The sequence below is a fragment of the Crocuta crocuta genome, unplaced genomic scaffold (genome assembly GCF_008692635.1).
Source record: "Crocuta crocuta isolate KB4526 unplaced genomic scaffold, BGI_CrCroc_1.0 scaffold44, whole genome shotgun sequence".
Taxonomy (NCBI): domain Eukaryota; kingdom Metazoa; phylum Chordata; class Mammalia; order Carnivora; family Hyaenidae; genus Crocuta; species Crocuta crocuta.
The window spans coordinates 8,426,040-8,452,617 of NW_027530179.1; the positions used below are offsets into that span (position 1 = coordinate 8,426,040).

Genomic DNA, 26,578 nt, shown 5'->3' on the forward strand with positions numbered 1-26,578 from the left:
TCTCTTGCCTGGTGGGTTTCTGAATGGTTTGGATTTCTGCACTGGGTTTTTGACAGTGACTGAATTCCCTCCAGGACTAAAACTCCCTCTCCATGGTGACTTAGTTGGATTCCTAACTTAATTTTCTCTCCATTTGCCTTTGTCCCTAGGCATGGTAATGGGTCCCCAGTGTTGCTAGTCTGAGTGCTATATTCATTGTTGGAGCCCTTAATTCTGCCCATACCTTTGCAAGTAGCCCTGTCACTAAAGTCTTTTATTTTAACAGGCAGAATTAATTCTGTTTTATGCTAGGGTCCTGACAGAGAGTGTCATTTTTTAAAATTACATTTTCTAATTGTTTTTGATATATTATAGCATTTGATGCAAGAATTAGGAGACTATGTCAGTTTAGATTCTTTGGAGTTTTCTATGCTAGCAACCATATCATCTGCAACTAAGGGAATTTTTTTCCCTTTCTTTTTTGCCTTTAATTTCCTTTTCTTGTTCTATTGCAATACCTAAGACCTCAAGAATGATTTGGAATAGTAGTAGTAATAGGACCATGTTCCTGATGTTTCCCCATGTAGAATATTCCTTATGATATTTTTTCAAAAGTAACTTTAATCAAATAATGAAGTTTCCTTACTAAAGCTTTTTTACAAATTTAAGTTATATTTTTTTAATGTATGTTAGGATGATTCATGATTTTTTTTTGGTATGCTATTACTCTGAATGACAATATGGCTTCTTTTATATTAATCCTGTAGTACACCCAACCTAGTCATGGTTAACTATGCTCTTATCTACTGTTAGGTCCAGTTTACTTTAAGTTTTTACAATTATAGTCATGAGTGAAATGGACATGTAATTTGCCATTCCCATGCCTGCCTTAACTGATTGTCATATCAAGTTGGGTAGTATATTAGTCCATTCAGTCTGCTCTAGCAAAATATCATAGATCAGGTAGCTTATAAATAAAACACATTTATTTCACAGTAGCAGAGGCCAGAAATCCAAGATCAAGGTGCCAGCGTGGTCAGGTGAGGGCTCTCTTCCGGGTCACGGACCTCTCATTGTATCCTCACGTAACAGAAGGGGCTCTGTGGGGTTCTCTCGTATCAGAGCACACATCCCTTCACCCTCAAGACCTCATCACTTCCCAAAGGACATACCTTCTAACATTGAGCGTTGAGATTCAACATGTGAATTTGGAGGGAGGCAGGGCACAAACATTTAACTGTAGTACATAGTGTTCCCTCTCATTCTTTCATGTGCAGGAGTTTGTATTAATCTGTGGTAATCACTTCAAAAATTTGATAGATCTCACCTGTAAAATTGCACCTGGTATATTCTTTGCATGGAGATTTTTAACTGAATCTCCAATTCCTTTAATGGTACTGCACTATTCAAATTCTTGACTTCTTTAGAGTCAGTTTTGATAGTTCTTTTTTTTTTTTTATGACCTTTGTCATTCTATTTTCAGTTTATTGCTTTGAAATTGTCAGTAATATTTTCTTTTTAATCCATTTTATTTGAAATTTGATTTTATTTTAAATCTTGTGCTTTATTTCTACATTATCTTTTTTTTTTCTTGATAAATCTCACCAGAAGTTTATCTATTGTGCTAGTCTTCAAGAAACCAACTTCTGGATTTGTTGAATCTTACTGTATTTTATTACTTCTGTTTCCATCCTGGTGTAGCTTATTGCTTTCATAAATTTAGTTATAATAATTATTAATTTTCATTCTGATTTGTTCTTTGATCTATGAAATATGTACTGTTTTTAATATACATGTTTCTAAATATAAGGATTTTGCATTTATATTTTATTATTAAATTATAATTTATATAGTGGTCAGAGAATCTTAACTACATGATAATTCTTTAAAATGTATTGAGGCTTGCTTTATGACCTAGTGTATTGGCAGTTTTTATAAATGTTCTATGTGTGCTTGCAGAGAATGGTTATTTAATTATTGGATAGAGACATTTATATTTGTTCATTGGATCCAGATGGTTAATTTTATTGTTCAAACCTTTAGTTATCTTCATTTGCTGGCTTTCTACCTGTTTGGGCTGCCAGTAATAAATCAGTGGATAGATAGGCTAATATCTCCCAGAGGTCCTATTTTTTTATTTTATTTTATATATAGCTGAGATGACTTTATTAGGTTCATATGTGATTAGAATTGTTATGTCTTCTTCATAAATTGGATCTTTTATCACTAGGTAGTTGGTCTCCCCATAATGATACTTGGGGTCTTTAAGTTCTATGTATTTTATTTTAACCAAAGTTATATCAGCTTGCTTTTGGCTTTAGTCAGACCATTGTATCTGGTTTCACCCTTTTACTTTAAATCTTTTTATGTTTTTATACCTTAGGTATGTCTGTTATAACGGCACATAGCTGTTACTTTTGTTTCTCATATCAAATTTGACAATCTGACTTAACTAGTGAGTTTATTCTCGGTACCTTAGTAATTATTGAAATATTTGCACTTGGTTTTATAATCCTTTGTCCTACTTTTTCTATGTTTTTTTTTTTCCCTCTCTTTTGGCTTTTTAAATAAGTGATCCCTCCTTCTCTCTAACAAGAGACGAGAACTTCAGCATACTTATAGGCCCTTGATTTTGTCAACCCTCCCCCCCACCATTATTGGTTTTTTTGTTTGTTTATTTTTGAGAAAGAGAGACAGATACGGAGCATAGTGGGGGGCGCAAGAGGGAGACACAGAATCCGAAGCAGGCTCCAGGCTCTGAGCTGTCAGCACAGAGCCCGACGCGGGGCTCAAACCCACGAATCAAGAGACCATGACCTGAGCCAAAGTCGGATGTTTAGCTGACTGAGCCACCTCGGTGCTCTGTATTGGTATTTTCTAGAATTTTATTTCTGGATTACTAGAACTACTCTGTCTCTCCATGTCACTTGTAAGCCCTCCCTGTCTTTTAAGATAACAAACTTCCCCAAGGTATTTGATCACCCCATACTCTTGTAATTCTTGTTGTAACCCCTGAGTTTCTTTCTCCTCGTATTTGAGTATTCTCTCTAAAAGTTGCTTGATGTGTGTCTAATGGTGAATCTGAATCTAACTAAATCTGACAGGTAGTTTGTATAATGTTTTAAAGTAGTAGTGTAGAAGTTTTAATGTTATTTGAATGCATATAAAACTTTAAATTCAAGGTCCATTCCTTAGTTCTGTTAAAAATGTCACTACAGGGGCTCCTGGGTGGCTCAGTCGGTTGACCGTCCAACTTCAGCTCAGGTCATGATCTCACGGTTCGTCGGTTCGAGCCCCATGTCGGGCTCTGTGCTGACAGCCAGCTCAGAGCCTGGAGCTTGTTTCGGATTCTGTGTCTCCCTCTCTCTCTGACCCTCCCCTGTTCACGCTATCTCTCTCTCTCTCTCTCAGAAATAAATAAAACATTTAAAAAAAATGTCACTACATTGTCTGCTTATAGTCAGTTTGCTGTTGGGAAAAGTCTGATATCAGTCTGGTTCTTGATCTTGGTAGGTGATACATTCTCTCTCTCTGGAGGTTATTAGAGTGTTTTCTTTATTGCTGATTTTCTTAAATTTTACTGTAATACCCATAGGATAGACTTTTCCTCATTTGTCCTATTGACATTCAGTGGAATTGCCCTTTCAGTATGAAGGCATTTGTTTTAAATTTGGGGAAAATTCTCTCCACTATTTCTTCTGTAGTTCCTTCTCGTCCAGTTTAATTTTTTTCCTGGGACCTTTTTTATCTGGATGTTGCCCCTTCTTCTTAGAGCCTTCACAGTTTTTAAATTACATTTTGATTTCTTACTCTCTTCCTCTTTTTCCTGGGAGAGCCCTAAATCTTATCTTCTAACTCACCATGTTACTATATATCTTATTTCTTGCATTTTATACGTTTACTTACTATGGCTTTCCCCTTGTTCTTTTTTACAATGAAAATTTTTCTGTCATGTCTTTAATATCCTTCGTTATCCCTTCTACTGTAATTATCATGTTTATCTTACATTGATCTGTTTTAATCATTTTCCTTCTATTGTCATATATTTTACAGGGTTTTTTTCTTGTTGGGGGGCAGGGAGCTGTAGTTGTCCTCCTCAAGGGTCTCTTTAGATTAGCTGGTAAACTTGTTCCCCTGAGGATATTAGCCATTCTGTTTGGCACTGCTTAATGGGAAAAGATTTAAGGCCAGATCTTGGTAGTTGACAGGCCAGGGGGGCTCAAGAGCTGAGAATATCACAGTTGTTCATTCATGTTTGTAACCTTCCCACCAAACAGCCAGCCTGGCCGTGGGTGAGTTGTATACCACACAACTCCAGGAGGTGGTATTAACTTAGATTATGAGAATGGCACCTCCTACCATCATGTATTACAGCAACCTTGCAAGTCTTCACCTTCAAATCCTCAGGGCAAAGCAGATTTGAAAAGAGGCAGTTACCCTTGATTTTAACCCACCAGATCTGGGGCTTTGGAGGGGGGTGGATGGAGGAACGAATGCCTAAGGTTATTGTCTGCAGCCCCTCTTCCAGCAGGGCTGTGGTGGATTCCCTGAGTTCAGCTCAGGTGGATTCCCCAGCTAGTGCTCTGGGGTTGTTGACACTGATTTCTTCAGTAAGGGAACAAATGATACTGTTCTGAGGTGTCAGTGGATTCAAGCTTGAACTACCTTGTTTTCCTTTAACTGCTCACCTTTTCTGCCTGCAACCTCAGGCTACAAACTCCCTCCCCAACACCAGTTCAAAAGAACTCTCCTTCTTCCGGTGTTGCTCCTCAAGATTTTCATTTCTTAAAGTTCCTGGATTCTTTGTTTCTTCAGAGTTGATTTGGTAGAAGGAGCCAACAACTACTGCTGAATTTCCATGTTTTACTTTCCCACAGTAAAGCTCTTCTCTTGTTAACCTTGAAAATAAAAACGACCAAGTTATTTTTAACCAGCAGAAATGGGTTTATTCAGGAATAAAAGACAATTGCAATCTGGGACAGACAAGCTGTGGCAAACCAGAGTCAAGTCTGGAGAACAAAAAGAGGTAAGCTTTTTATGGAGAAAAGGGAAGGCCAGGAAGGCCGCTACAAAGGAAGAGTCCATTGGAGTAAATAGGGAGTTCCGTATAGTGGCTTCTCATTGGCTGAGCTGTTGGCAGGGGGATAAGGAAAGTGTGTCTTTCTCCAACTGGGCCAAGTGCCAGTGTCAAGTCCCTCTCTTCCAGTTGGGTCTGCCAGTGACTGAGTGCTTGAGCGAGAGAGTACCCCCGCCAAAAAACTCCCAACTTCATGTGAGTGGGGTTTCCCGTGATTAATTTTCACACTTTTTAAAACAACAACTTTGATTTTTAAACTTTCATTTTCTTGTTACAAGAATAATACATGTTTATTTCAAAGAAGGAAAAGGAATATCATTACTGTCCAGTTGCAACAACTACCACCATTTTGGCTTGGTGACCTGTTTTCTTCTTTGTATCTAGTTTGACTTTTGTCTCCAACCGTGACCAATATAACCTCTATGTTTCCCAAAATCCCTAATATTATTTTACAGTCATTTTTGGTTGCATAACACTGCATCATCCAGACAAAGCATAATTTTAGCCAGTTTTCTATTGTGGCTATCTGAATGATTTCCCTCTTTTCTTTATTATGTATTGCTCTCTAATCAACATTCTTATAGATAGAATATTATTTGTGTTCTTAATTATTCTTAGGTTAAATTCTTTTTTTAAAGATTTATTTATTTTGAGGGAGAGAGTGAGTGAGCACACACATGTGTGCCTGGGCAGAGGAGGGGCAAAGAGAGAGGGGGAGAGAGTATCCCAAGCAGGCTCCACACTGTCAGCATGGAGCCCAGTGCAGGACTCGATCTCACGAACCACGTGAGATCGTGACATGCCGAAACCAAGAGTTGGCCACTTCTATGACTGAGCCACCCAGGCAACCCTCCTTAGGTTAAAGTCTTAAAAGTAAAATTTCAGATCACAGGCTTTATAAAGTTCCACATACTACTTCTCCCTAGATACAGAGCTCATCTCCAGAAAAGCTATATTAGTATAGTCTTACATCATGAAATTGTGTATTTCCACATACCCCTACCTAAGCTGGGTGTTAATTTTGTGATCTTCTGTTACCTTTTACTCAACCCAACTTCACTTGGGCAATTTACTACTGCTTTCTTCACTTTTGTAGAGCTGAGCAGATTGTATACCAAGATTCATGCATTCAGGTAGTTTGAAGTAAATTTTACCTCTAGATAAGTACATATAAAAATTACCTATAATCTTCCTGATCACAGATAACTACTATGGACATTTTTACACAGTATCTGTTCTCTAGATTTAAATGTAAGCAGGTAGGTTTTTTAAGTCCCATTCCTTTGTGTATACAATTCTGGGAGAATTCTTTTGCTCAATTCAGTCTTGCTCATTTACTCTGCATAGGTGTCCATTCCAGCTTTCCATCTAGCTTGTTTTCTTTCTATAACTGTACTTTTTTTTTTTTTTTTTTTTTTTTTTTTTGGTTTTTTTTTTTTTTTTTNTCTCTACATCTTTGCCAACACTTTATTATTTTCTGTTTAGTTTTTTTTTTTTTTTAACTTTTTTTTTTTTTTTTTTTTTTTTTTTTTACTTTCAGGAGTTCTAATTAATTTTTTTCTCTTGTTTTCAGTATGTAATATCCCCCGAGGATATTAATTCTGATTTTTTAAAACATATAATTCACCTACTACCTTATTAGTTTCAGGTGTATAACACAATGATTCATTATTTGCATATATTGCAAAATGAACACCACAATAAATCTGGTTAACATCCATCACTACATATAATTATTTTCCTTGTTATGAGAACCTTTGTGATCTGTCTTCGCAACTTTGAAATATACAATACAGTAGTAGTAACTATGGTGACCATGCTGTACATTCCATCCCCATGACTTTATTTTATAACTGATGTGTGTACCTTTGACCATCATCATCCATTTTGCCCACTCCCTATCCCTCACCTCTGGCAGCCACCAGTATGTTTTCTTTATCAACAAAATCGGTCTTCTGTTGTTACAGATTCCACACATAAAAGAGATCATAGGGGGTTTGTCTTTCCCTATCTGACTTATTCCAGGTAGCATAATGCCTTCAAGATCTATCCATGTTGTTACAGATGGCAAGACCTTTTTATGGCTAAATAACATTCCATTGTATATATACACCACATTATTTTTTCCGATTCATCATCAGTGAACGCTTAAGTTGTTTCCATGTCTTGGTTTTTGTCAATAATGTTGCAGTGGGCAGTGGAGGTGCATATATCTTTTGAAGTTAGTGTTTTTGTTGTGGGTTTTTTTCCCAGATAAATACCCAGAAGTGGAATTGTTGAATCATATGATAGTTCTAATTTTTAAGTTTTTGAGGAAGGTATACCTTTTCCCATAGTGGCTATGTATATTTATGTTTCTATGTATATTTATGTTTCCACCAACATTGTACAAGGGTTCTCTTTTCTCTACATCCTCACCAACACTTGTTATTTTTTGTCTTTTTGATCACAGCCATTCTAAAAGATGTGGGGTGATATTTTACTGTGGTTTTTATTTGCACTTCCCTGATAGTGATGTTGAGTACCTTTTCATATACCTGTTGGCCATCTTGTGTATCTTTTTTGAAAACGTATCTGTTCAGATCCTCTTCCCATTTTTTATTTAACCTTTTTTCTAAATTTTTTAATGTTTTTTAAATTTATAGTGAGAGAGAAACAGAGCATGAGCGGGGGAGGGTCAGGAAGAGAGGGAGACACAGAATCCAAAGTAAGCTCTAGGCTCTGAGCTGTCAGCACAGAGCCCGACACGGGGCTCAAACTCACAAACCATGAGATCGTGACCTGAACTGAAGTTGGCTGCTTAACTGACAGAGCCACCCAGGCGCCCCTATTTTTTAACTTTTTAAACATTTATTTATTTATTCTGAGAGCAAGTGAGAGAGTGGGGGAAGGGTAGAGAGAGGAGAGAGAGAGAATCTCAAGGAAGCTCCATACCACCAACGAGGAGCCTGATATAGGGCTTGAACTCCTGGACCATGAGATCATGACATGAGCTGAAGTTTAACACTTAACTGACTGAGTTAAGTGCCCAGGTGCCCCCTCTGCCCATTTTTTAATTGGATTGTTGGGTTTTTGCTATCGAGTTGTATTAAGTTCTTTATACGATTTACAAATATCTTCTCCCTTTCAGATGTTGCCTTTTTATTTGTTGATGATTTACCTTTTAGTGCAGAAGCTTTTTATTTTTATTTTATCTTATTTTAATTTATTAATTTACTTATTTGGTGCAGAAGCTTTTTAGTTTGATGTTTTTCCACTTGTTTACTTTTGCCTCTGCTTTTGGTGTCAGCTCTAAAAAAAAAAACTATCACCAATATTTATGTCAAAGAACTTACTGCCTTTATTTTCTTCTAGGCATTTTATGGTTTTAGATCAAGTCTTTCATCCATTTTGAGTTAATCTTTGTGCATGGTGTAAGGTAGTGATGCAGTTTCATTTTTTTGCATGTGGGTGTCCAGCTTTCCCAGTACCATTTATTGAAAATACTGCCTTTTCCCACTGTATATTCTTGGCTCCTTTGTCATAAATTGAGTAATAATTTAAAACCCACATGTGCTTGGGTTTACTTATGGGCTTTATATTCAGTTCCATTGATCTAGGTGTCTGTTTTTGTCCAGTACCATACTGTTTTTGCTTACCATAGCTTTGTAAGATAGTTTGAAATCAGGGAGTATGATGTCTTCAATTTTGCTTTTTTTCCCCTCAAGATTGCTTTGTCTCTTTAGAGCCTTTTGTGGTTCTATACACTTTTTAGGATTGTCCTATTTGTGTGAAAAATGCTATTGGAATTTTGATAAAGATTGCACTGAATCTATAGATTGCTCTGGGTAATATGAACATTTTAACAGTATTCTTCCAGTTCATGATCACAGAATATCTTTCCATTTATTTGACTCTTATTCGATTTCTTTTACTAATGTCATAAGAATTTACAGTGTGTAGGTCTTGCATCTCCTTGGTTAAATTAATTCCAATTATGAATGGAATTGTTTTATTTCTTTCTGATAATTTGTTATTGGTATATAGAAATGCAACAAATTTTTATATATTGATTTTGTATCTTGTAACTATACTGAATTTGTTTACTAGTTCTAACTGTTTTTAGTGGATTCTTTGGGGGTTTTGATATATAAAATATGTCATCTGCAAATAGTGACAGTTTTACTTTTTCCCTTCTAGTTTGATGTTCCCTCCCTCCTCCTCCTCTCTCTCTCTCTCTCTCTCTCTCCCTCTCTCTCTGTCTGTCTCTCTGTCTGTCTGTCTCTCTCTCTGTGTCTGTCTGTCTCTCTGTGTCTGTTTCTCTGTGTCTTTCTGTCTGTCTGTCTCTCTCTGTGTCTCTGTCTGTCTGTCTCTCCCTCTCTCCTAAGGTCTGGCTAAAACTTCCAATAACATGTTGAATAAAAGTGGCAGGAACAAATATCCTTGCCTTGTTCCTGATCTTAGTCAGTGGTGAAAAGCTGAAAGCTTTTCATCTAAGATGTGAGTTGTAGGCTTGTACATGGCTTCTATTATGTTGAGGAATATTCCTTCTATACCCACTTTTTTTTAAAGAGTTTTTGTCATGAATGGATGTTGAATTTTGCCAGATGAGATGGCCATATGATTTTTATCTTTCATTTTATTTATGTGGTCTGTATCACATAGATTTTGTGAATGTTGAACCATCCTTGCATCCCTGGAATGAATTTCATTTGATCATGATGTATGATCCTCTTAATATGTTGTTGAGTGTGGTTTGCTAATATTTTATTGAGGATTTTTTGCATCCGTGTTCATCTAACTTTGATTTTTAAAAGAATCATCTTCTGTTATCTCTGTCACTTTTCCTTCCTCTTTCATCCTTCTTTTTGTGGAATTCCTCTTACTTTTGCAGCATTCTCCTTAAATGTGCGCTGACTCTTGGCTCTGTACTCATCCTGGTGCCCAAGGCTTCTGTTGGCTCGGCTGCCAATGCTGTTTCTATTTATGTTGGTCATCCTCACCCTTTCAGCTAGCTTCAGTAGTCTAGCCTTGGGGTAAAAGCTATAGCCTTCCCCTGCACACAGGGATGGAAGGAGAAAGCTTACCCAGTTCATGCAAATACAGTTCCTCAGACAGGCCACCTCCTTGACATGCCCAATGACCTCCCTGCCCCCTTTGTAGGTGACTGTTAAGTTGGGGGTACACTAATCCCCCCCCCCACTTTGTACTTTCTATATGTGCTTGGGGCTGTAGTTTCCTCAACCCATGTGATCCTATCTACTTTCTGTCTTTCAGGATTTCTCCACTTCTCTGGACCATTAAAAGCATTCTCTCTTGACTTCCAGTGTTACTGTGGACTCTTTTTATCCTTCTGTTATTTCTAGCGATTTTGGGTGGAAAGGAGGAGGCAGTTTAACACATCATCCAAACACTTGTTTTTTCTCTATACAGAGTATCAGGACCTATGAGTTGGTTAACTCCCATAGTCTTTGAGTCAAGTACACAGGGATTTGAATCTCCACTGTTCTTACTAGCTGTGTGACTTTGAGCAATTTTCTTAAGGAAAGAGAGACTTGGAGAGATTATCTATTAAATGGGAATCATCCTTGTTGTAAGGCTTCAATGAGCTAAGGCTCGCAAAGCCTTCAGCAGAGCCTCTAGCAGAATGAGCACTCAGTGTTTAATCTTTTGGTTATTTTTATAAGGGTTTTTTAATTTTTCTGCTTCCTATTAAGCTAAGCCCAGCTAATAAAGGAGTGCAGAGAACCCCTTTTCCACCCATCTTTTGTGGACCCAGAGTTTCTTCCTCCAGCCTTTCACCTGGCCTCACCAGGAATTGAGCAGCTGATGCCCCCTCCTGTTCTCTCTATAGCTCAGCTCCACCGGCTAGAAGGGCTGAGGACCATTGGCGTCACCACCAATGGCATCAACTTAGCCCGGCTGCTGCCTCAACTTCAGAAAGCTGGGCTCAGTGCCATCAACATCAGCCTGGATACCCTGGTGCCAGCCAAGTTTGAGTTCATCGTCCGCAGGAAAGGTGAGCAGATATAGTTTGCAGTTGTGAGTGGCCTTCCCATGTAGCTGAGGAGCTGTGGCTGGTGCCAGGCAAGGGGCCTGGTTGCCCCTTTATTCTTCACCCCCCACCCTCCCCAAATGTCCTCTGCCTCTATAGCCACATCCTTGGGAAATTTGGGGGATCAGGTGCTAGGAGCTACAGTGACCAATCTCCCCCTGCCCTGCCCTCAGTTTGCCTAGGACTGAGAAAGCTGCTAGTATGATTCCTTTCCATTTTAAAATCAAGATAGTCCCTGGCAGACTGGGACAAGTTGGTTACCCTGTGATGAGCTCTGAGAGAAAATGTGGGACAGCCCAGGGTGGAAGCAGCTGCCCAAGGTCAAGGACAGCACTGCCGGGTCGGGGTCCTGCAGCAGCACACCCATGGCCTCCCCCCGATACCAGGCTTCATCAGGGAGGGAGGAGGTGGGTGGGAGGTAGAGCAGCCCTATGCCCCAGGTCTCATTAGGGGAGCATCAGATGTCTCATGGGCCATGGGCTTCAGTTTGGGATGGGAGGTACCCAACATTGAATGCCCTTAGATTTGAGAGTGTGGTACATAACTGGCACTTCTTTGCAGGATCAGAGAGACACAGCTCTCTTTCCCCTTCTCTGGAAACAGCTTCAAGCTCCCAGCCCCACCCTCTCTTTCCCTTGCTGCCCCTGATTCCCTGTTTATACCATCCATGTGCTGAGGAAGTGCCCATGGAGTCCTTGCCCTCTGTAAAGAGCTGCTTCAGGTGCTGCAGGGAACAGAGACACACAGGACATTGCTGTGCCTCACAGGCCACTAAGGGCCAAAACCTCTAGTGATGCCACTAGACCACCTTTGCTTGTCTTGTGGAGTTGATTAAAGTGTTACAGAGAAGGAGAGAGAACTCCTAGCAGGGAAGACCTGGAGGGCTCCATGGAGAGTGGGATTTACCCCTATTTGCTGGGGCTTAAGGAATAGGGAATCGGCGGAGGAGTTGGATCAAGGGACCTTACTCTGAAGGGTCCTCATTTGGGAACTGCAAGGGCTCTGAGGTGGGAAAGTGGAAAGTGTATTTGTGGGTTTTCCCTACATCCACACATCCCCTGCCTCCTCATCTCCTTTCCCAGAATGAGGATTGGAGACAGTGGACCCTGACATCCCATCTGCTTTCCCATTCATACTCCTGTGTCCACCGCCTCCTTTGGGAGGTGGAGTGCTTTACAGAAGAAGAAACTTCTAGATTATCATAACGGCATTATGTGTGAAAGCCGCATTTTCTTCCCCTTTCCCTCCCTCAGTAGGAAACCATGGAGGCCGTCCTTTGGCCACCCTCCCCTGAGGTGATGGCCCAGCTGTGAATCACACACCATTGCCAGGCTGGGCAGGGTGGGGGAGGGGCCAGCATGCAGGAGGCGCTCAAATGTGTGGGTACACAAGTGAGCGCAGTGAGCCGGGCAGCGAGGAGGAGCCAGCCTGGGATCACATGTACTATACGCACAGCAAAGGCTTGCTGGCCCTGGCACAGCGCCGGCATGTGGTAGGGGTACAGTGAGAGTACACACAGCGAAGCAGTGGACAGACTATTGGAAGAGCACTGACAAGGGAGTCCGGAAACCTGCCTTCTACAGCCCACAGTGTGAGGCCTCGAGCAGGGCACTCAGTTTTCCCATCTAGACAATGAGAGGGGTCACCTGGATCAGGGTTGGCACAGTACAGCCCACCAGCCAAATCCAGCCCCCTGCTTATGTGTTTTATGGCCTGGAAGCCAAGAGTGGATTTTACGGAGAATATTTGTAATCAACTTAATGATAGGGAACATGAACTGTGAACCCCCACTTAAGCAAAATATTATCCCAGCAAAAAGACTTCTATTTCTCCATTATATTTGTTGAGCTATGTTATTAAAAAAAATTGTACTCAATTATTGGACTGTATGAGTCAATACAGTCTTTACAGCTATACCTAATAATAGCCTTAATTTCATCTCTCGGTCTTCAGATCCTAAAATATTTACTATGTGATCCCTGGATTCAGTGATCCCTGAGGCTCCTTACAGCTCTGGGTGCTTCCCCATGGGTGTAAGGGGGGCAGGGGACATGGAGAAAGTTCCTAGACCCTTCTCTCCCTCCTTGCAGGCTTCCACAAGGTCATGGAGGGCATCCACAAGGCCATCGAGCTGGGCTACAGCCCTGTGAAGGTGAGGACGCGTTGCTGCTCTTGACCTCTGACCTCTGCCCCTCTACCCTTGGTCTTTCACCGCCAGCCTCTGGGCCCGTGGCCAGTGCAGCCATGCTGTATCCCCCACCACTTCCTTCCCTGCGGCATCCAGCCTGTCCCTGACCCCCTACGAGGGAGAGGAGAAAGCCAGTGCCCCCTTGGAATCCCCAACTTGAGACCTGGGGTGGGGAGACCAGGAGTGGGCCCCCCAATGGAGAGAGTCTGGGCAGACGCCAGACCCCCAGAGCTCATCCCTGAGGGAACGCAGGGAAGACGCCCTGTGGTTCTCTTGTCCGTGGCCAGGTGAACTGTGTGGTGATGCGAGGCCTAAACGAAGACGAGCTCCTGGACTTTGTGGCCTTGACTAAGGGCCTCCCCCTGGACGTGCGCTTCATAGAGTACATGCCCTTCGATGGTCAGTGACCTGTGGCGGGGAGGGAAGAGGAGGCTGGGCCTGGGGGCAGAGCTGGACCAGTGCCATGCTGCGAGCATGGGGGACGGGCATATGGAGGGCTCTGGCAAGGGTTGAGTGGGGTGGGCAAGATCTGACCATGTCGGTGCTGCTGATCCCAGGTCCTGCTCTGTGTGTAGGAATTTCTGCAGAGATGATGGGGTGGGGCCTGGGCTGATGCCCGGGCTGGGGCTATGATGGGGCATGGGAGACCTCTCAGAGTCCAGGGTGGGTTTGGTTTGACCCACGTGTTTTAGGGCAGGGCTTCCTGACCCCCAACCCAAGCGGCGATGTGGGAGGAAGGACCTGAAGACCCGGGGCCCCTGCAACCCTGTGACTCCGTGGTTTCCAACCCCAATACAGGCAACAAGTGGAACTTCAAGAAGATGGTCAGCTACAAGGAGATGCTGGACACCCTCCGGCAGCAGTGGCCAGAGCTGGAGAAGCTGCCCGAGGAGGAATCCAGCACAGCCAGGGTTGGGGGCGGGAGGGTGGGGCAGGGGAGGGAGCAAGGGCTGGCCCTGAGGTCAGAATGCAGCAGTGGGGGCGGTACCACGCAGCGGCAGGCATTACCTACCGGCCACCTCCTTATGGACAAAGCAGCAGGCCCGGCATGGGGCGGCCATCGTGCCCGGTCATAGGCCACATGCCGGTATGTGGTGGAGAGGGCCTTGGAATCCATAGCAGTTTGCTCTCAGGCAGGCCCAGTGCAAGCAGAGAGCTCCTGGGTCCTCCCTCCTGGCAGAGTCTTCTGCCGGCTGGGGGCCGTGGGTGCTTTCTTCCTGGGGCTCCTCCGGAGAGGCTGTGCGGTGGGGGCTCTGGTGCCGGGGAGGGAGAGCTGGCCCTCTTTGGCCCATCCATCTCTGTCCCTCCCCCACCCTTCTTTCCCTCTTCACCCCAGGCCTTTAAAATCCCTGGCTTCCGAGGCCAGCTCAGCTTCATCACATCCATGTCTGAGCACTTCTGTGGAACCTGCAACCGGCTGAGAATCACAGCAGATGGGAACCTCAAGGTACGTGTCCCCTTCCCCACAAGGGCCCCTTGCCACTTGTGTGTTGTGACTATCGCTTCCCACTCATGCCCCCATCTGGAGGGGAGACTAGCAGGATACATTGAGTGGTTGCGGAAATAGTGTCAGATTTGGGGGGCTCCTGGGGGCAGAAAGGTGAAAGTGAACTCATGGCCTGCCTTCCTAGGGTCCCCGGAGTAGCTTCGGGTTGATTGGGGGCCACTTTCCATGACTCTGTGTTACCGAGATGGATGGGGGAGAGGTGAAGGGTCGGTATGCACTGCGCTCCAGCCCCCACCCCAGTTGGTCCCTTTCTGGGCTCAGCTCTGAAACCATCATCTGTTACATCTGACAGCATGTCTGTGCCTTCAGCCCTGTGGGGAGTGTCAGAGAGGCATCGACATACCCGCTCCCGTGAGAGGCAGTCTCATTGGTGAGACCAAACAAAAAACTGATGTGCAGCTGTGCATAATTCTTTGTCAGATGAGTGGCTGGACAGGCCCTAAGGGTGGTGGACGTTGAGGGGTCACCGTATGGACGCTGGTGAGCCTTGAAGGATGAAATGAAGGCAAGGGGGAGCACTTGTCCGGGATTCATACTAACATAGCTGGGGCAGATTCACGCCAGGAATGGAGACACCATGTGGTAGAAGGCTCGAATGCCCAGGAAAAGAGGTGCAGCGTGTGTTCTGCTGACAGTGGGGTGCCATGTTCTGTTGATAGTAGGGTGCTGTGCAGCTTCTGGACAAGGCGGGACATGACTCCCGTTCATGTTGGAGGAAGGACAACCCACTGGTTGAATTTGAAAATAGGAAGACTAGTCAGATGGTCATTTCCCTCTGGGTGTAGGTAAGAGTGTGAGGTGAGTGTGGGAAGGGAGAAGGAAGGACCTTGGCGCTGCGTGTGGAGGGTCACGAGGGCATCCAGGGGTCAGGTCAGCTGTGGGACCTGTTTACCACGGGGAGGAGGGTGATAGCAGTTTAGGTGCGTTGAGTTAGACGTCCGAAAGGGACCGCCCAGCGCTTGTTCAAATGCTAGTTTTCTTTGCTGTTTTTTTTTTTTCCCCCCTTTGGGCTGGAGACATGGAGTCGCCATCAGGTATGGGCCAGCATCTGTATAGTCAGGGCCCCTGCAGGAGATGGAAGGTGCAGTTCTGAAGAGAATGTCATGGAGAGGCTATTTCTGGTGCAGGGTGAAGGGGGCTTAGGAGAGATGTCAGCAGACAGCTGTTCCCACCCCGCAGGGAATGGAGGAAGTGATGTCACCGGAGCCTATGCAGAGCTGAGGCCTGGTGGAGGGGAGTGGTCACCACCTGACCTGACAGAGCCCAGAAGTGGTGCTTGGTCTCCCCAGTCTCCCAAGGGTTAACCCAGGCGGAAGCTGGCTGGAGGGCAGCCCGGAAGGTGGAGTCTGTGGGGGCCTCAGGGTTGCAGAGTGGAGCCTGTGGCCTGGGGGCGATGCAAGGGGGGTGATATGAACAGCCCAGTGAAAGGGTGCACCTTCCACTTAGATTTTGTTTGTATCTTCTCCAGTGCTGTCTGCCCTCAGAGGTTTCTTGAACATTCCTCAGTATCCATGGGGCCAACTTGTACAGAGCTGGCACACAGTAGGCGCTTTGTATGGTTTTGTGGGAGGACAGCAGGCATCTCGCTTTCTGGGACTGCCTCATCCACCCCTGAGCCCCCAGAGCACCCAGCCTGCCTCAGGAGCTGGGGAGCGTCGAGTCTGAATGGGCTCAGGATCCCACCTCTGCCAGGTCCGTGCTATTCAGCCATTAGTCAGGATCACACCCCGGAGTGGGCGTGGGGACAGGCAGGTAATGTCTGTGAGTGTGGGGACCAGGAGGGGACCTGCCATGTCCAGGGCCACTGGCAAGACTCTTCTCTAGCTGATTGGGGTCCATTCTCAAGGCAGTGAAGAGGCTGTTGTATGGGACGACTAGGAGAAGGCATGGATCACATCTTCATGTGTCATCTCTGTTGGCCACTGTTTAGTTTTTTATAGTAAGTTCTACAAGCTGAAGGTAGCATGTTCATAAATCAGATACGGGGCTCGGGGTGTCTGACTTCCTGTCCTTCCGGCCTCTCTGACTTCACCATCTAGCCCCTTCTGCTCTTCAGTGCAAGAAGTCCTGTCTGGAGTATGACCCAGCCACAGGAGGCCTGGGTGCGGACATTCGGCCCATGGGGAGTTCTTTGGATGGGGGCTGAGGCTTGGGACAGGGGAGGCGTGTGTTCTCCTCACCCCCATGGTGACCGCCCACAGGTCTGCCTCTTCGGGAACTCAGAGGTGTCTCTTCGGGACCACCTGCGGGCGGGGGCCTCCGAGGAAGAGCTGCTGCAGATCATCGGGGCCGCTGTGGGCAGGAAGAAGCGGCAGCATGCAGGTGAGGGGTGGGCATGGGGAAGGTAAGGCTGGCTGAGTGGGCTGGGGAGGGGGATGCTGAGCGGACAGAGCAGAGCTTGGCAGGGACCCAGTGGGCCTCTGTGCCGTCCTGGTGTCCAGTCCCTCCTGTGGCACCTGTAGACCGGGGGCGTGGTGATGGTTCCCCTCCCTTGGGGGCATTGGCACAGCAGAGCCTTGCAGGAGAGGGGACCCCAAATTCTCTTGGGCCATCTTATGGGGTGGGGGGAAGACCGGTGTCACTGTACCTCTCTGGAGGGCGGGGTCCGGGCATCCACAGACTGCTTTGGCTCTGTCGCGGGTGGCCTTGGGCGTGCAGCGGGGGCTGTTTGTCAGGGTGCGCCTAGGTGAGTGCATGACCCTGGGTTGTCCTACCGCTGTGTCCGCTGTGTCCACTGTCGGTTTCAGCGAACTCTCCTCTCCCCGCCCTTCCCCTCCCCCTTTCCTGCTTTCCTCTCCCTCCCCATCTTTCCCTCACCCCAGGCATGTTCAGTATTGCCCAGATGAAGAACCGGCCCATGATCCTCATCGGTGGGTGACCCATCAGTACGTAACCGCTCACCCCTGTCACTGGGGGGTCCTGTGGGGTGGGGCCCCCGCCACAAGGCACCCCCAGGTCCTCATTTCATCCTGGTGTTCTCATCCTTTTCTCCTGTTCGACCTCCATCTTTTTTCACCCCTCAAGCTTTACTGGGGCTTCTCTTCCCTGTCCGTTGCTCCCCCTCACTTTACATGCCACAGAAATCATCATTCCATCTCACCAGAAATTGGGGCAGGGGGTCCTCTAGGTTTATGGTCACTAAGTTGTTCCCCAAAAATGGAGCTCCTGGTTAAGACAGAGACCTTGTCCTTGGCTCTAGAATCTCCCTGCTGGGTACCATCTCAGGCACCTGGGCAGATCTTGAGGCAGCGAGCTAAGAATGCTATTGACCTTTTCAGGGAGGCGGCAGCCAGGACCTCAACTGCCTAATTGCTTAACTCCTGGGAACTTGTGTGCACAGGACAGTTCTCATGTGTAGGATGCTTCAAACAAAACACCTTTTTTAATAAAGTCATAGGTGTTCTCTGGCCAGTCTGTGAGGAGCTTTATAGATGATGCTGCCCGCTCTGGCAAATGCCCAGGCTAGATCAGGGGAAGCCTTGCCCCCTTGGCCACAGCCGGACCTGGGCTTCTGAATTGTACTGTTGGGCAAGAGAAGGCAGTGAGAAAAACTAGGGGAAGGGATTCTTTCCCTTAGAGATTGGAGCCAAGTGAGTGCAGGGGCCCAGAGGAAGGCAGGCTGGAGGGCTCAGAGACAGCCCAAGGATGGCCTCCCACCTAGCCACCCAGAGAAGGGAAGGCAGCTCACCAAAACGCTCCATGGGGAAGAGAACCTGACCATCTGTCTTCCATCACCAGCATCATAGTCGTACGGTTGGGCTTTGAGCCATGCCGACCACCTTGATGGCAAGGAGTGGGCGATGCCTTGGTGGCCTCCCTAGGACATTGGGAAGGCAGGTGCCCAGGACGTGATGGGAAGCTGGAAGTTGGGAGGCCTGTTTGCCTCATGAAGTATATTATTCCTCTCAAGGACATAGAGAAATAAGTTGGTCTGGTTTCTATGAAACCAGGATTTGCTTAGAAGAGGTCCTCCAACTTTCATGCACATGAATCACTTGGGGATCTTGTCATTTCAGATTTGAATTTGGGAGGCCTGGGCTGGGGTTCCGCCCTGGACCATGCTTTAAGTGACCAGAGCCTGCAAGGCTCCCAGGGCCCTTGGCACCACTGGGATTACCCTGTAACTTTGTAGGTACCTGCAGTGTCCTTGAGGGGCTTAAAAGACATTATTTAAATAGATAAAATATTTCCCTTGGTATCTTAACTGTATAGATGCTATAATTACTATTAACTCTTCACAGAGAATGTAAAGATCAGAGTAACTGTAATTGGTAATTCAGGCTGAGACCTTGCTGTAGTTTTTAGAAAACACAGGGACACGGAGAGGTCATGTGATTGGGCTGCAGTCCTCAGACCTTAGGTGTTTCTGTACTTCCTTCCTTTTTGTTTAGAGAGAGTAAGAGTGGGGGCGGGGCAGAAGGAGAGAGAGAGAATCTTAATCAGGCTCCACGCTACGTGCAGAGCCTGACGTGGGGCTCGATCCCACAACCCTGGGATCATGACCTGAGGCAAAATCAAGTCAGATGCTTAACCAAAGGAGCCACCCAGGCACCCCCAGACCTTAGGTGTTTCTGAAGAGAACTTCAGCAATGAAGTGTTGGTGTGGAAGGGAGCCCAGGAATGCCCATGCCACCACTGTGGGCCCCTGGGCACTGGGGACACTGTGCCCTGCGTGCTGCCACCTGCTGACAGGGGCCGCCAACCTATATTCCAGGCCCCTGTGTCTGCGTACCTCCTGCTTTCCCTTTTCTCCCTGTGCTCTCTGCTGTTCACCCCTCTCCCTCCAGTGGAAGCGAGAACTCAAGGTGGGGACAGGGCAGGGGTTGGGGAAGAGGTGTGGAAAGAAAATTTCCCTTCTGGACTTAGTCTGTCTTCTCTTTCCTTCTTGCTTTTCAGAGTTACTTCTGATGCTCCAAGATTCCCCACCAGCCATTCCAAGCATTTCCTCCCAGGACCCCTTTCGTGTTCAGGGTATAAGACACAGAGTGAGTTTCTCCAACCAGATGGCAACGTTGTGGAAAGGACGCCGGGGCCCCGGGGCCCCTCTCCTTGCCCAGCGGTGGCTGGGGTCCGGCCCCTCTCAGAGACGCTGCAGTTCCCGCCTGGACTCAGATACCAACCCAAAGTGCCTTAGCGCAGTGTCCCGGACTCCTGCCACCGCCTCAGGACCCCCGCCAACCTCGGACCAACTAACCCATGTAGACGCAGAAGGACGCGCAGCTATGGTAGATGTGGGTGGGAAGCCGGACACGGAGAGGGTGGCCGTGGCCTCAGCTGTGGTCCTCCTGGGGCCCGTGGCCTTCAAGCTTGTCCAGAATAACCAGCTAAAGAAGGGAGATGCCCTGGTGGTGGCCCAACTGGCCGGAGTCCAGGCCGCCAAGCAGACCAGCCAGCTGATTCCTCTGTGTCACCACGTGGCCCTGAGCCACGTCCAGGTACAACTGGAGCTGGACAGCACACGCCATGCCGTGGGGATCCAGGCGTCCTGCCGGGCTCGGGGCCCCACAGGGGTGGAGATGGAAGCCTTGACCGCGGCTGCCGTGGCCGCCCTCACGCTGTATGACATGTGTAAGGCTGTCAGCAGAGACATCGTGGTGGGGGAAATCAAGCTTATTAGCAAGACTGGGGGCCAGCGGGGGGACTTCCATCGGACTTAGAGAGTTCTTGCCCCTCCCCCCTGGGCCCAGCCAGGCCAAGATGGGATGCAAGTTCCTGCAACCCCGGCACTGTTGCCCTTCACCAGTAGGATACCTGAGGTCCAGCCCCCCCACCCCCTCTACTGCCACATGCTCTGTAATGACCCGCAAGGTCTCCTACGTTCAGAGAGGAAACCAGCGGGCCTATCAGCCTTCCTGGACACTACAGTCGTGGGAGGGGGGTCACCACGAGCAGTGCCAGCAACCCGAAAAATCACGTCGTCTGAAATAGTCCCCAGATAACACATCCAGGTTTAGACAGTCCCGTTCGTGACTTCCACTTCTCATTTTGGGTTTTCTCTTCTTCTCCTTCCTTGGGGAGAGAATAAGGGCTCACGAAGCAGAGGGAACCCGCTTTGAGGAGGAAAAAACGCGGCTTGCATTAAGAATGTTCCACGGCTCCTCTAAAGCAGCTCTGCCTTCCCGAGTTTGTAGAGTCATAATGCCCCCCTTCTGTTCTTGCCTTTCTGCCACCCCTCTGAAAGGGCCAGTTAGCATCTCCCTTTACCCTACTCTGTGTCTCATCAGACTTGCAGGATTTTGGCTTAATAGCTGCACTTGACCTGCCAGCTCCCTTTCCTGGGCCCCTTCCCCCTAGAACAGGACCTGCACGGGCAGCAGCCCTGAGGATTCCTGGCCGAGCACACATCCCACACCTGGCCCTGCACACCGCTGTTCTGCCCACCACCCACACCCCTTTATTCTGGAACATATCAGGGAAAGAAGAGAGCTGAAGATTGCCTTCACCCTCACAGCGCACAAAATAAAGCCACAATGCCAACTTTGGAGGTGTGAGAATGAGTATCTGTGCAGAGGGCACCCAGCTGCTATGAATTCATGCCCACCCCTCAGCCCTGTCCCAAAGCCCATCCCCAGCAGCAGGGAAGAGGACCAGGAAGGATGCCAAAAAAGCCAAAGGGTCACGTTCACTGTCTATCCTCTGTCTTCCCTGTGAGAGAAGGCAGGAGTGGCATGCACCCCGTGCAATGAGTGTCAGGTGGGGTGGGGGTGGTCCAAAACTCATCGCTGGCTTTGCCAGCTATTTGAGAGCAAGGGGATGCACTTAGTGGTTCCCGGTATGCACATCCCCAAACACGGTTGGCTGGGTTCTCCTATGCAGATAGGCATCTTTGGGTCTATCCTCAGTGCCCCCCACCCTGCCTGCCTGCCTCCCCTCTACCCTACATGCAGGTGTGCTGGCAAACATTTGACAGCCAGCTCTTGGGAGAAGAAAAGGCCAGAGTCCGTGGCTGCTCTCAAGCTACCGTACAATGTGAACTGGCTTGCCAAACTTCTGAAAATGTGGCTGTTGGTGCTCTCAGAGCCGATATGAGCCAGCTCCAACACCCCACTGGCTACGACTGCTCTCTAGCACACCTCAAGTCGCGGCACTGGAAGAAGGCCCAAGTTTCAAAGCAGCCTGGATGGGGATGGTATGGATTTAATATTTTTTAGTATTACAATATATTCTTATAAAAATGGTGCAGGTAAAAAGGATGCTGTAGATTTTGTACATTAGCCTCACTCATCTGAGACAACTTGGTGAAAGCAGCCGTGGCATGGAGGCATCCCTGGTAGAAGCTAGAGGAACAGTCATGGCGCCCCAGTTGGTGACAACGGGATGGGGGTGGGGAGAGCCTGGACCAGACCCTTCCCCATCCACCTGGAGAATTTTTTCCTCCCGCTGCCCTAAACACACCTGAGCTCCCTCACCGGGGAGGAAGAGCGGGTGCTGCTGCTGAGAAGGGGACAGGTTGCATTAGGTTAACAGAATTTTATACTGGACACAAAATTAGACAGCTGGAGAAATGTACCTGAAGGTGGCAGGAGGGGCAAGGAGGGCGCTGGGAAAGACCAAGGAACAAATAGGCGTAAACATATAGCATATCAAGGACCAACTCAACGGTCTCCATGAGGCACCAGCCCCTTCTTGCTGAATCAATTATAATGGTCCATGGTCCAAGGCACTGTTGGAGATCTAGCCATTTTACTGGCCAGAGTTAGAAAATAATAAATAGAAAAGGAAAACTCTTTTGGGGTGCGAAGCCTGAGCCCTGGAACAAGATATGTGTCCTCTGTAAACAGTTAAACCAAAGTGTGCTTTTCTGTGGATCCAATATGTCTTGGACAGCTTCTGTATTCCTTGTCTCTCCTGGTGTGTATCCAGTCTTCCATGGTGAGTAGGAAGCCCACAGTTTGGACGTGCTGTTGGATGGAAGTGGAGCCCTCCCTTGTTCCTTACCCTTGCAGGGGTAGGTTGACCTCAGCCCAGCCAGTTTGGGAGAGGACCTTCAGAGACTGCACCCACAACCTTCCCATCATCCCAAGGCCAGCTGCTTATGGTGGGGGCTGTCGGGTATACAGATGGGTTTAGCCAAGCCCTCTACAGCTGCTCTTCCTGGAAGCCTTCATCTCACCTTCACCTGGACTCCAGGATGGCCTCTTCTGTTGATCCTGGCCAGGCATTTGCTCAGGTCCCTCCCCCTCAAACCAACACACATGCTGGGCTCACCAACCCTATGTTTCTTTCCCCCACCCCATAGCTACTCTGGCCCTACCCCAGGAATCTGATGTAGGGAAAAGATAAGATAAGCAGCTGAAGAGTGGGCCTAGCCCACCAGTGTGTCCACTGGCAATAACCCTGAGCTGGAGGGGTAGGTTGGAAGTTGACAACAAAGGGAAGGGCAGGAAGATAGACTGGTAAGGAGCTGGTTGATGGAGGGTCTCAGAGGATGAGAGGTCAACTCTAGGAGGAAGAAATGCATGGAAAATAAGAGCATTGATGGAGTTGATCTCCCTTCTCTTAGAAGACAGAAGTTTTGTTTAGACACAGCAATTGCCCCCCACCCCAAGGACAGCTCAAGATGGACAGAATGGAAAGTAACAGTGGATGGGAGGACCAGTATGGACCTCTTGGAAGTTGAAGAACTAAATTGAGAGGTGGGTCCCATCTACCATCTCTGGTACCCAGCCTTCCACCTTTGGCTCGTTCAGGCAGCACACCCCCAAGAAGTTGGCCTTTCTCTTCCATATACCATCTCCCTAGCTTCCTCTGCCTGCTCTGACTCCCAGTCTGAATGCCTCCGAGCTCAATGTAAATGCAGAGGGCAGCTCTGGCCCTTCAGACCTTCTCAGGAACAGATACCCTAGGGCCAATCTTAGACAGGTATCCATGGTTTCAAGTGGTCTTTCAAGGTCAGAGGAGAAGGGAGGTCACTGTGGCTTCTGCCTTGAGGCAGACATTGGACAAAGAGTTTGGGATCTGATGAACAGTTTAGTGGTAGACCAGGGAGCACTAGAGTGGAGCTCGGCATTTAAGTGCTGCCCTATCGTGAGGGGCTATCAGAATTCCCAGCCAACACCATGTGGTCTCACTTCAAGACACTGGTTGGGTTATACAGAGGAGGTGTGAGGAGTTTTGTTCCAGGGTCCCTAGGCCCAAGGCACGAGGTGTGGTGATGAGCGGGATCTTTCTTGAACCCCTTCCTTTACCAGATTCATCAAGTATCTGATCGCCATAATCATGGGAAACCAAAGGTGAGTGTTCTGAGATTCAGGATTAGTAGATAGGATGGAGGTGGCAGTAGGAAGGAAGGGAGAGGGACTTAAGACATGCAAGAGAGGGGCCAGAGGACTTGTGATGTCGGCAACAGGCACTGCTACTCTGTGTCCTGATGACTTGGTCCCTGCATCATACTCCCCGCACTTTTTCTGAAACATACCTAGCTAGAATATATAATGCCTCTTCCTTTTCCATCCAAGGGGAAAGTTTGCCCCCAGATCAACATTCCATTAAGCCTCCCCTTGGGGTATGAGGACCTGCATTTTCTCACTCTGGCTCTCAGGGTGCCCCCCAACCTCCATTAACTCCCTACCACACATGACATCTGAACAAAGCCCATTGGCCCTGTCCAGTCTAGATCTAGAACACTTGTGTGCCAACACGTGGGTGCTCTTGCTGGGGGACAGGGAGGGGCAAGGCTCCTTCAGCCCGGCCTGCCAGGGGTGTCCAGGCCCACCTCAGAGTGACCCTGGGGGCCATGATTCAGAAAGAATAACGGAACAGGAGCTGAAAGGAGCCCCTTCAGGTAAGTGTGGGGACACCTGGTCCTGCCACATGCACCTCCCCCACCCCAGGACCCAGCCCAGGGCTCGTTCAAACCGAGCACCAAATTGTTTAAGGATCAAGGCTGCCTGCACTTAGCCCCTCGGTCCATCCCTGTCTCCCACCTCCTGCGGTGGCCAGTCCCCCGGGTCAATAATTTAGCCTGCTGATCGCCCGTTCCCGGGTGACTTCCAGGGCCTGGCTCCCTGACCGCTTGCGGCTACGCTTGAGCTTGCATAAGTCCTTGTCAAAAACTTCCCCCGAGCGCAGGGCAGACACCAGGTCATCGAACTCGCCTCCTTCCTCCAGCGTGCTGCCTGCGTGGACCTTCCGCTGCCGCTGCCACCGCTCCCGCTCCCTCTGCTCCTTCAGCTGGAGGATGAGGAAGAGTGAGGGGCTGTCAAATAGGTGGCTGTGCATCTTGCAGGCCCCTCTTGACACACCCTGTGCCTCCCTCCCCCATCAGCGCCCCACTCAGCCCAGCTCTCTCACCATGGCTTCCATGCGTGCCCGCCGTTCCTCCTCCTCCTTCCTCCTCCGCATGGCCTCCAGGTCCTGCCGGGCCTCCGAGAAGGCCTGCAGGAAGGTGTCAAAGATTCCAAAGAATTCGTCTGGCTGCATCTTGCTGTCCTGCTCCCCAAAGTGCATCAGAGCCTTGGAGAACTGTCAGGAAGAGAAGGGGTGGTGAGAGTCTCTCCCAGGCATGGTGGGCTCAGCCTGTGTGGGGAGCTGAGTTCCCCTCCAGAGCAGAGCCCGGCCCAAGGCTGGGGGCCTCTGACAGAGAGGGAAGACACCCTCTATCATCAGGACAGGGACAAGGCTGAAGGAAAAGCCTGAGTCTGACATCATGGGGTGGTAGGGGACCCAGGCTGGCTGACAGTGCCTGCCCAGAGCCATCACTGGGTCTCGTATGGTGTGGGTATGAGATCAGGAGCTTCAGACCTTGGGAAGTACCTCCTAAGGTCACAAATTGCCTGGTCAGAACTCAAAAGGACCTCAGAGGTCATATAGTTAGTGAGCTAATTTAACCCTTCTGTATCCCGATTTCCTCATCTGCAAAATGGGGACAATAGACCTTCATAATGTTTTGAGGGGGAGGCGAGTTAATAGGTATAAAGTGATAGCTGTAATTATGTGTGTCAGGCACTGATTCTGAGATTTATTGACAGCTACCATCTCTAATTCAAACCAGAGTATGCTCCATGGGCCAGCATGGACTTCTCAGGCCCACCCCAGGCCTCCTGAACGAGGACCCCTCATAGTCCATGTGGGTCCATGTGGATGTTAGTGTGAGAAGCCAGGAAGAGGCATAGCAACTGTGACCAAAGCTGAACTCTGCAGTCAGGATTCTATCCCAGCTCTGTGCATTTCCACTGGGAAGCCTTGGACAAGTTTCTTAACCTCTCTGGGTGTCACTGTACGTGCTTGTCCAATGGGCTAATAACCTTTCAACAAGCCCATACCGTAGGTCATGAGACAAATCATGTAAAATAAGATGGTACCCACACCTGCTGAATGGATTATGATCTTTGCAACAAAGTTGCTATTGCTTTTCTTATAGGAGTGAGGAAATTATTTTTCCTGAGAACTTTTGACTCTGGGTTTGTCCCTTCTGTGCCATGGGTGGTAAGAATGGGTAAAAAGTAGGGGTGCAGTGGGAATCAGACTAGGGACTTGGAACACACTTACCTTGTCCCTGGCCTCATTGAGCTGGTCTTCCAGCTCTGAGAAACTAAAGCTGGAGACGGTGATGAAGTCACTCATGACTGGGACAAACTTGTCATTTGGTTCCCGTGCCTGGCGCTTCTGATATTCCAGCTCCTGAAGAGGGAACGCGAAGTGATGATTTGATGGGTGCCAGCATAAAAGTCAGGAATTCTGGGGGTCATCACATCTCCCACCCTTCTTGCCAATCATGCGACCATCGGTCCTGCCTTTGGAAGAGGGAACAACCCTAGTCTCACAATTCTAAGGGTGGCAAAGACTGAGAGT

General features: G+C 47.7%; 2 protein-coding genes across 8 annotated transcripts in view; one reads left to right on the forward strand and one right to left on the reverse strand.

Moving 5' to 3' along the window:
- MOCS1 (molybdenum cofactor synthesis 1) overlaps window positions 1-21,267 on the forward strand; it is a 37,744-nt gene extending 16,477 nt beyond the window's left edge. For 2 of the 6 annotated variants that reach the window (XM_077765006.1, XM_077765005.1), the window contains 8 exons: window positions 10,890-11,054; window positions 13,181-13,242; window positions 13,566-13,677; window positions 14,077-14,189; window positions 14,615-14,725; window positions 16,987-17,107; window positions 17,608-17,655; window positions 19,682-21,267. In XM_077765006.1, the coding sequence (XP_077621132.1) occupies window positions 10,890-11,054; window positions 13,181-13,242; window positions 13,566-13,677; window positions 14,077-14,189; window positions 14,615-14,725; window positions 16,987-17,107; window positions 17,608-17,655; window positions 19,682-20,442 (1,493 nt within the window). In that variant the 3' untranslated portion in view covers window positions 20,443-21,267. Of the gene's footprint in view, window positions 1-10,889; window positions 11,055-13,180; window positions 13,243-13,565; window positions 13,678-14,076; window positions 14,190-14,614; window positions 14,726-16,986; window positions 17,108-17,607; window positions 17,671-19,681 lie in introns of all 6 variants that reach the window. The other 4 variants (XM_077765010.1, XM_077765009.1, XM_077765008.1 and 1 more) reach the window with 2 other exon arrangements.
- Window positions 21,268-21,906: 639 nt separating this feature from the next.
- The window catches only part of DAAM2 (dishevelled associated activator of morphogenesis 2), a 121,172-nt gene continuing 116,500 nt past the window's right edge, over window positions 21,907-26,578 (reverse strand). For both annotated transcript variants that reach the window (XM_077765012.1, XM_077765011.1), the window contains 3 exons: window positions 26,276-26,407; window positions 25,079-25,249; window positions 21,907-24,958 (listed from right to left, as the gene is read on the reverse strand). In XM_077765012.1, the coding sequence (XP_077621138.1) occupies window positions 24,737-24,958; window positions 25,079-25,249; window positions 26,276-26,407 (525 nt within the window). In that variant the 3' untranslated portion in view covers window positions 21,907-24,736. The remainder of the gene's footprint in view (window positions 24,959-25,078; window positions 25,250-26,275; window positions 26,408-26,578) is intronic.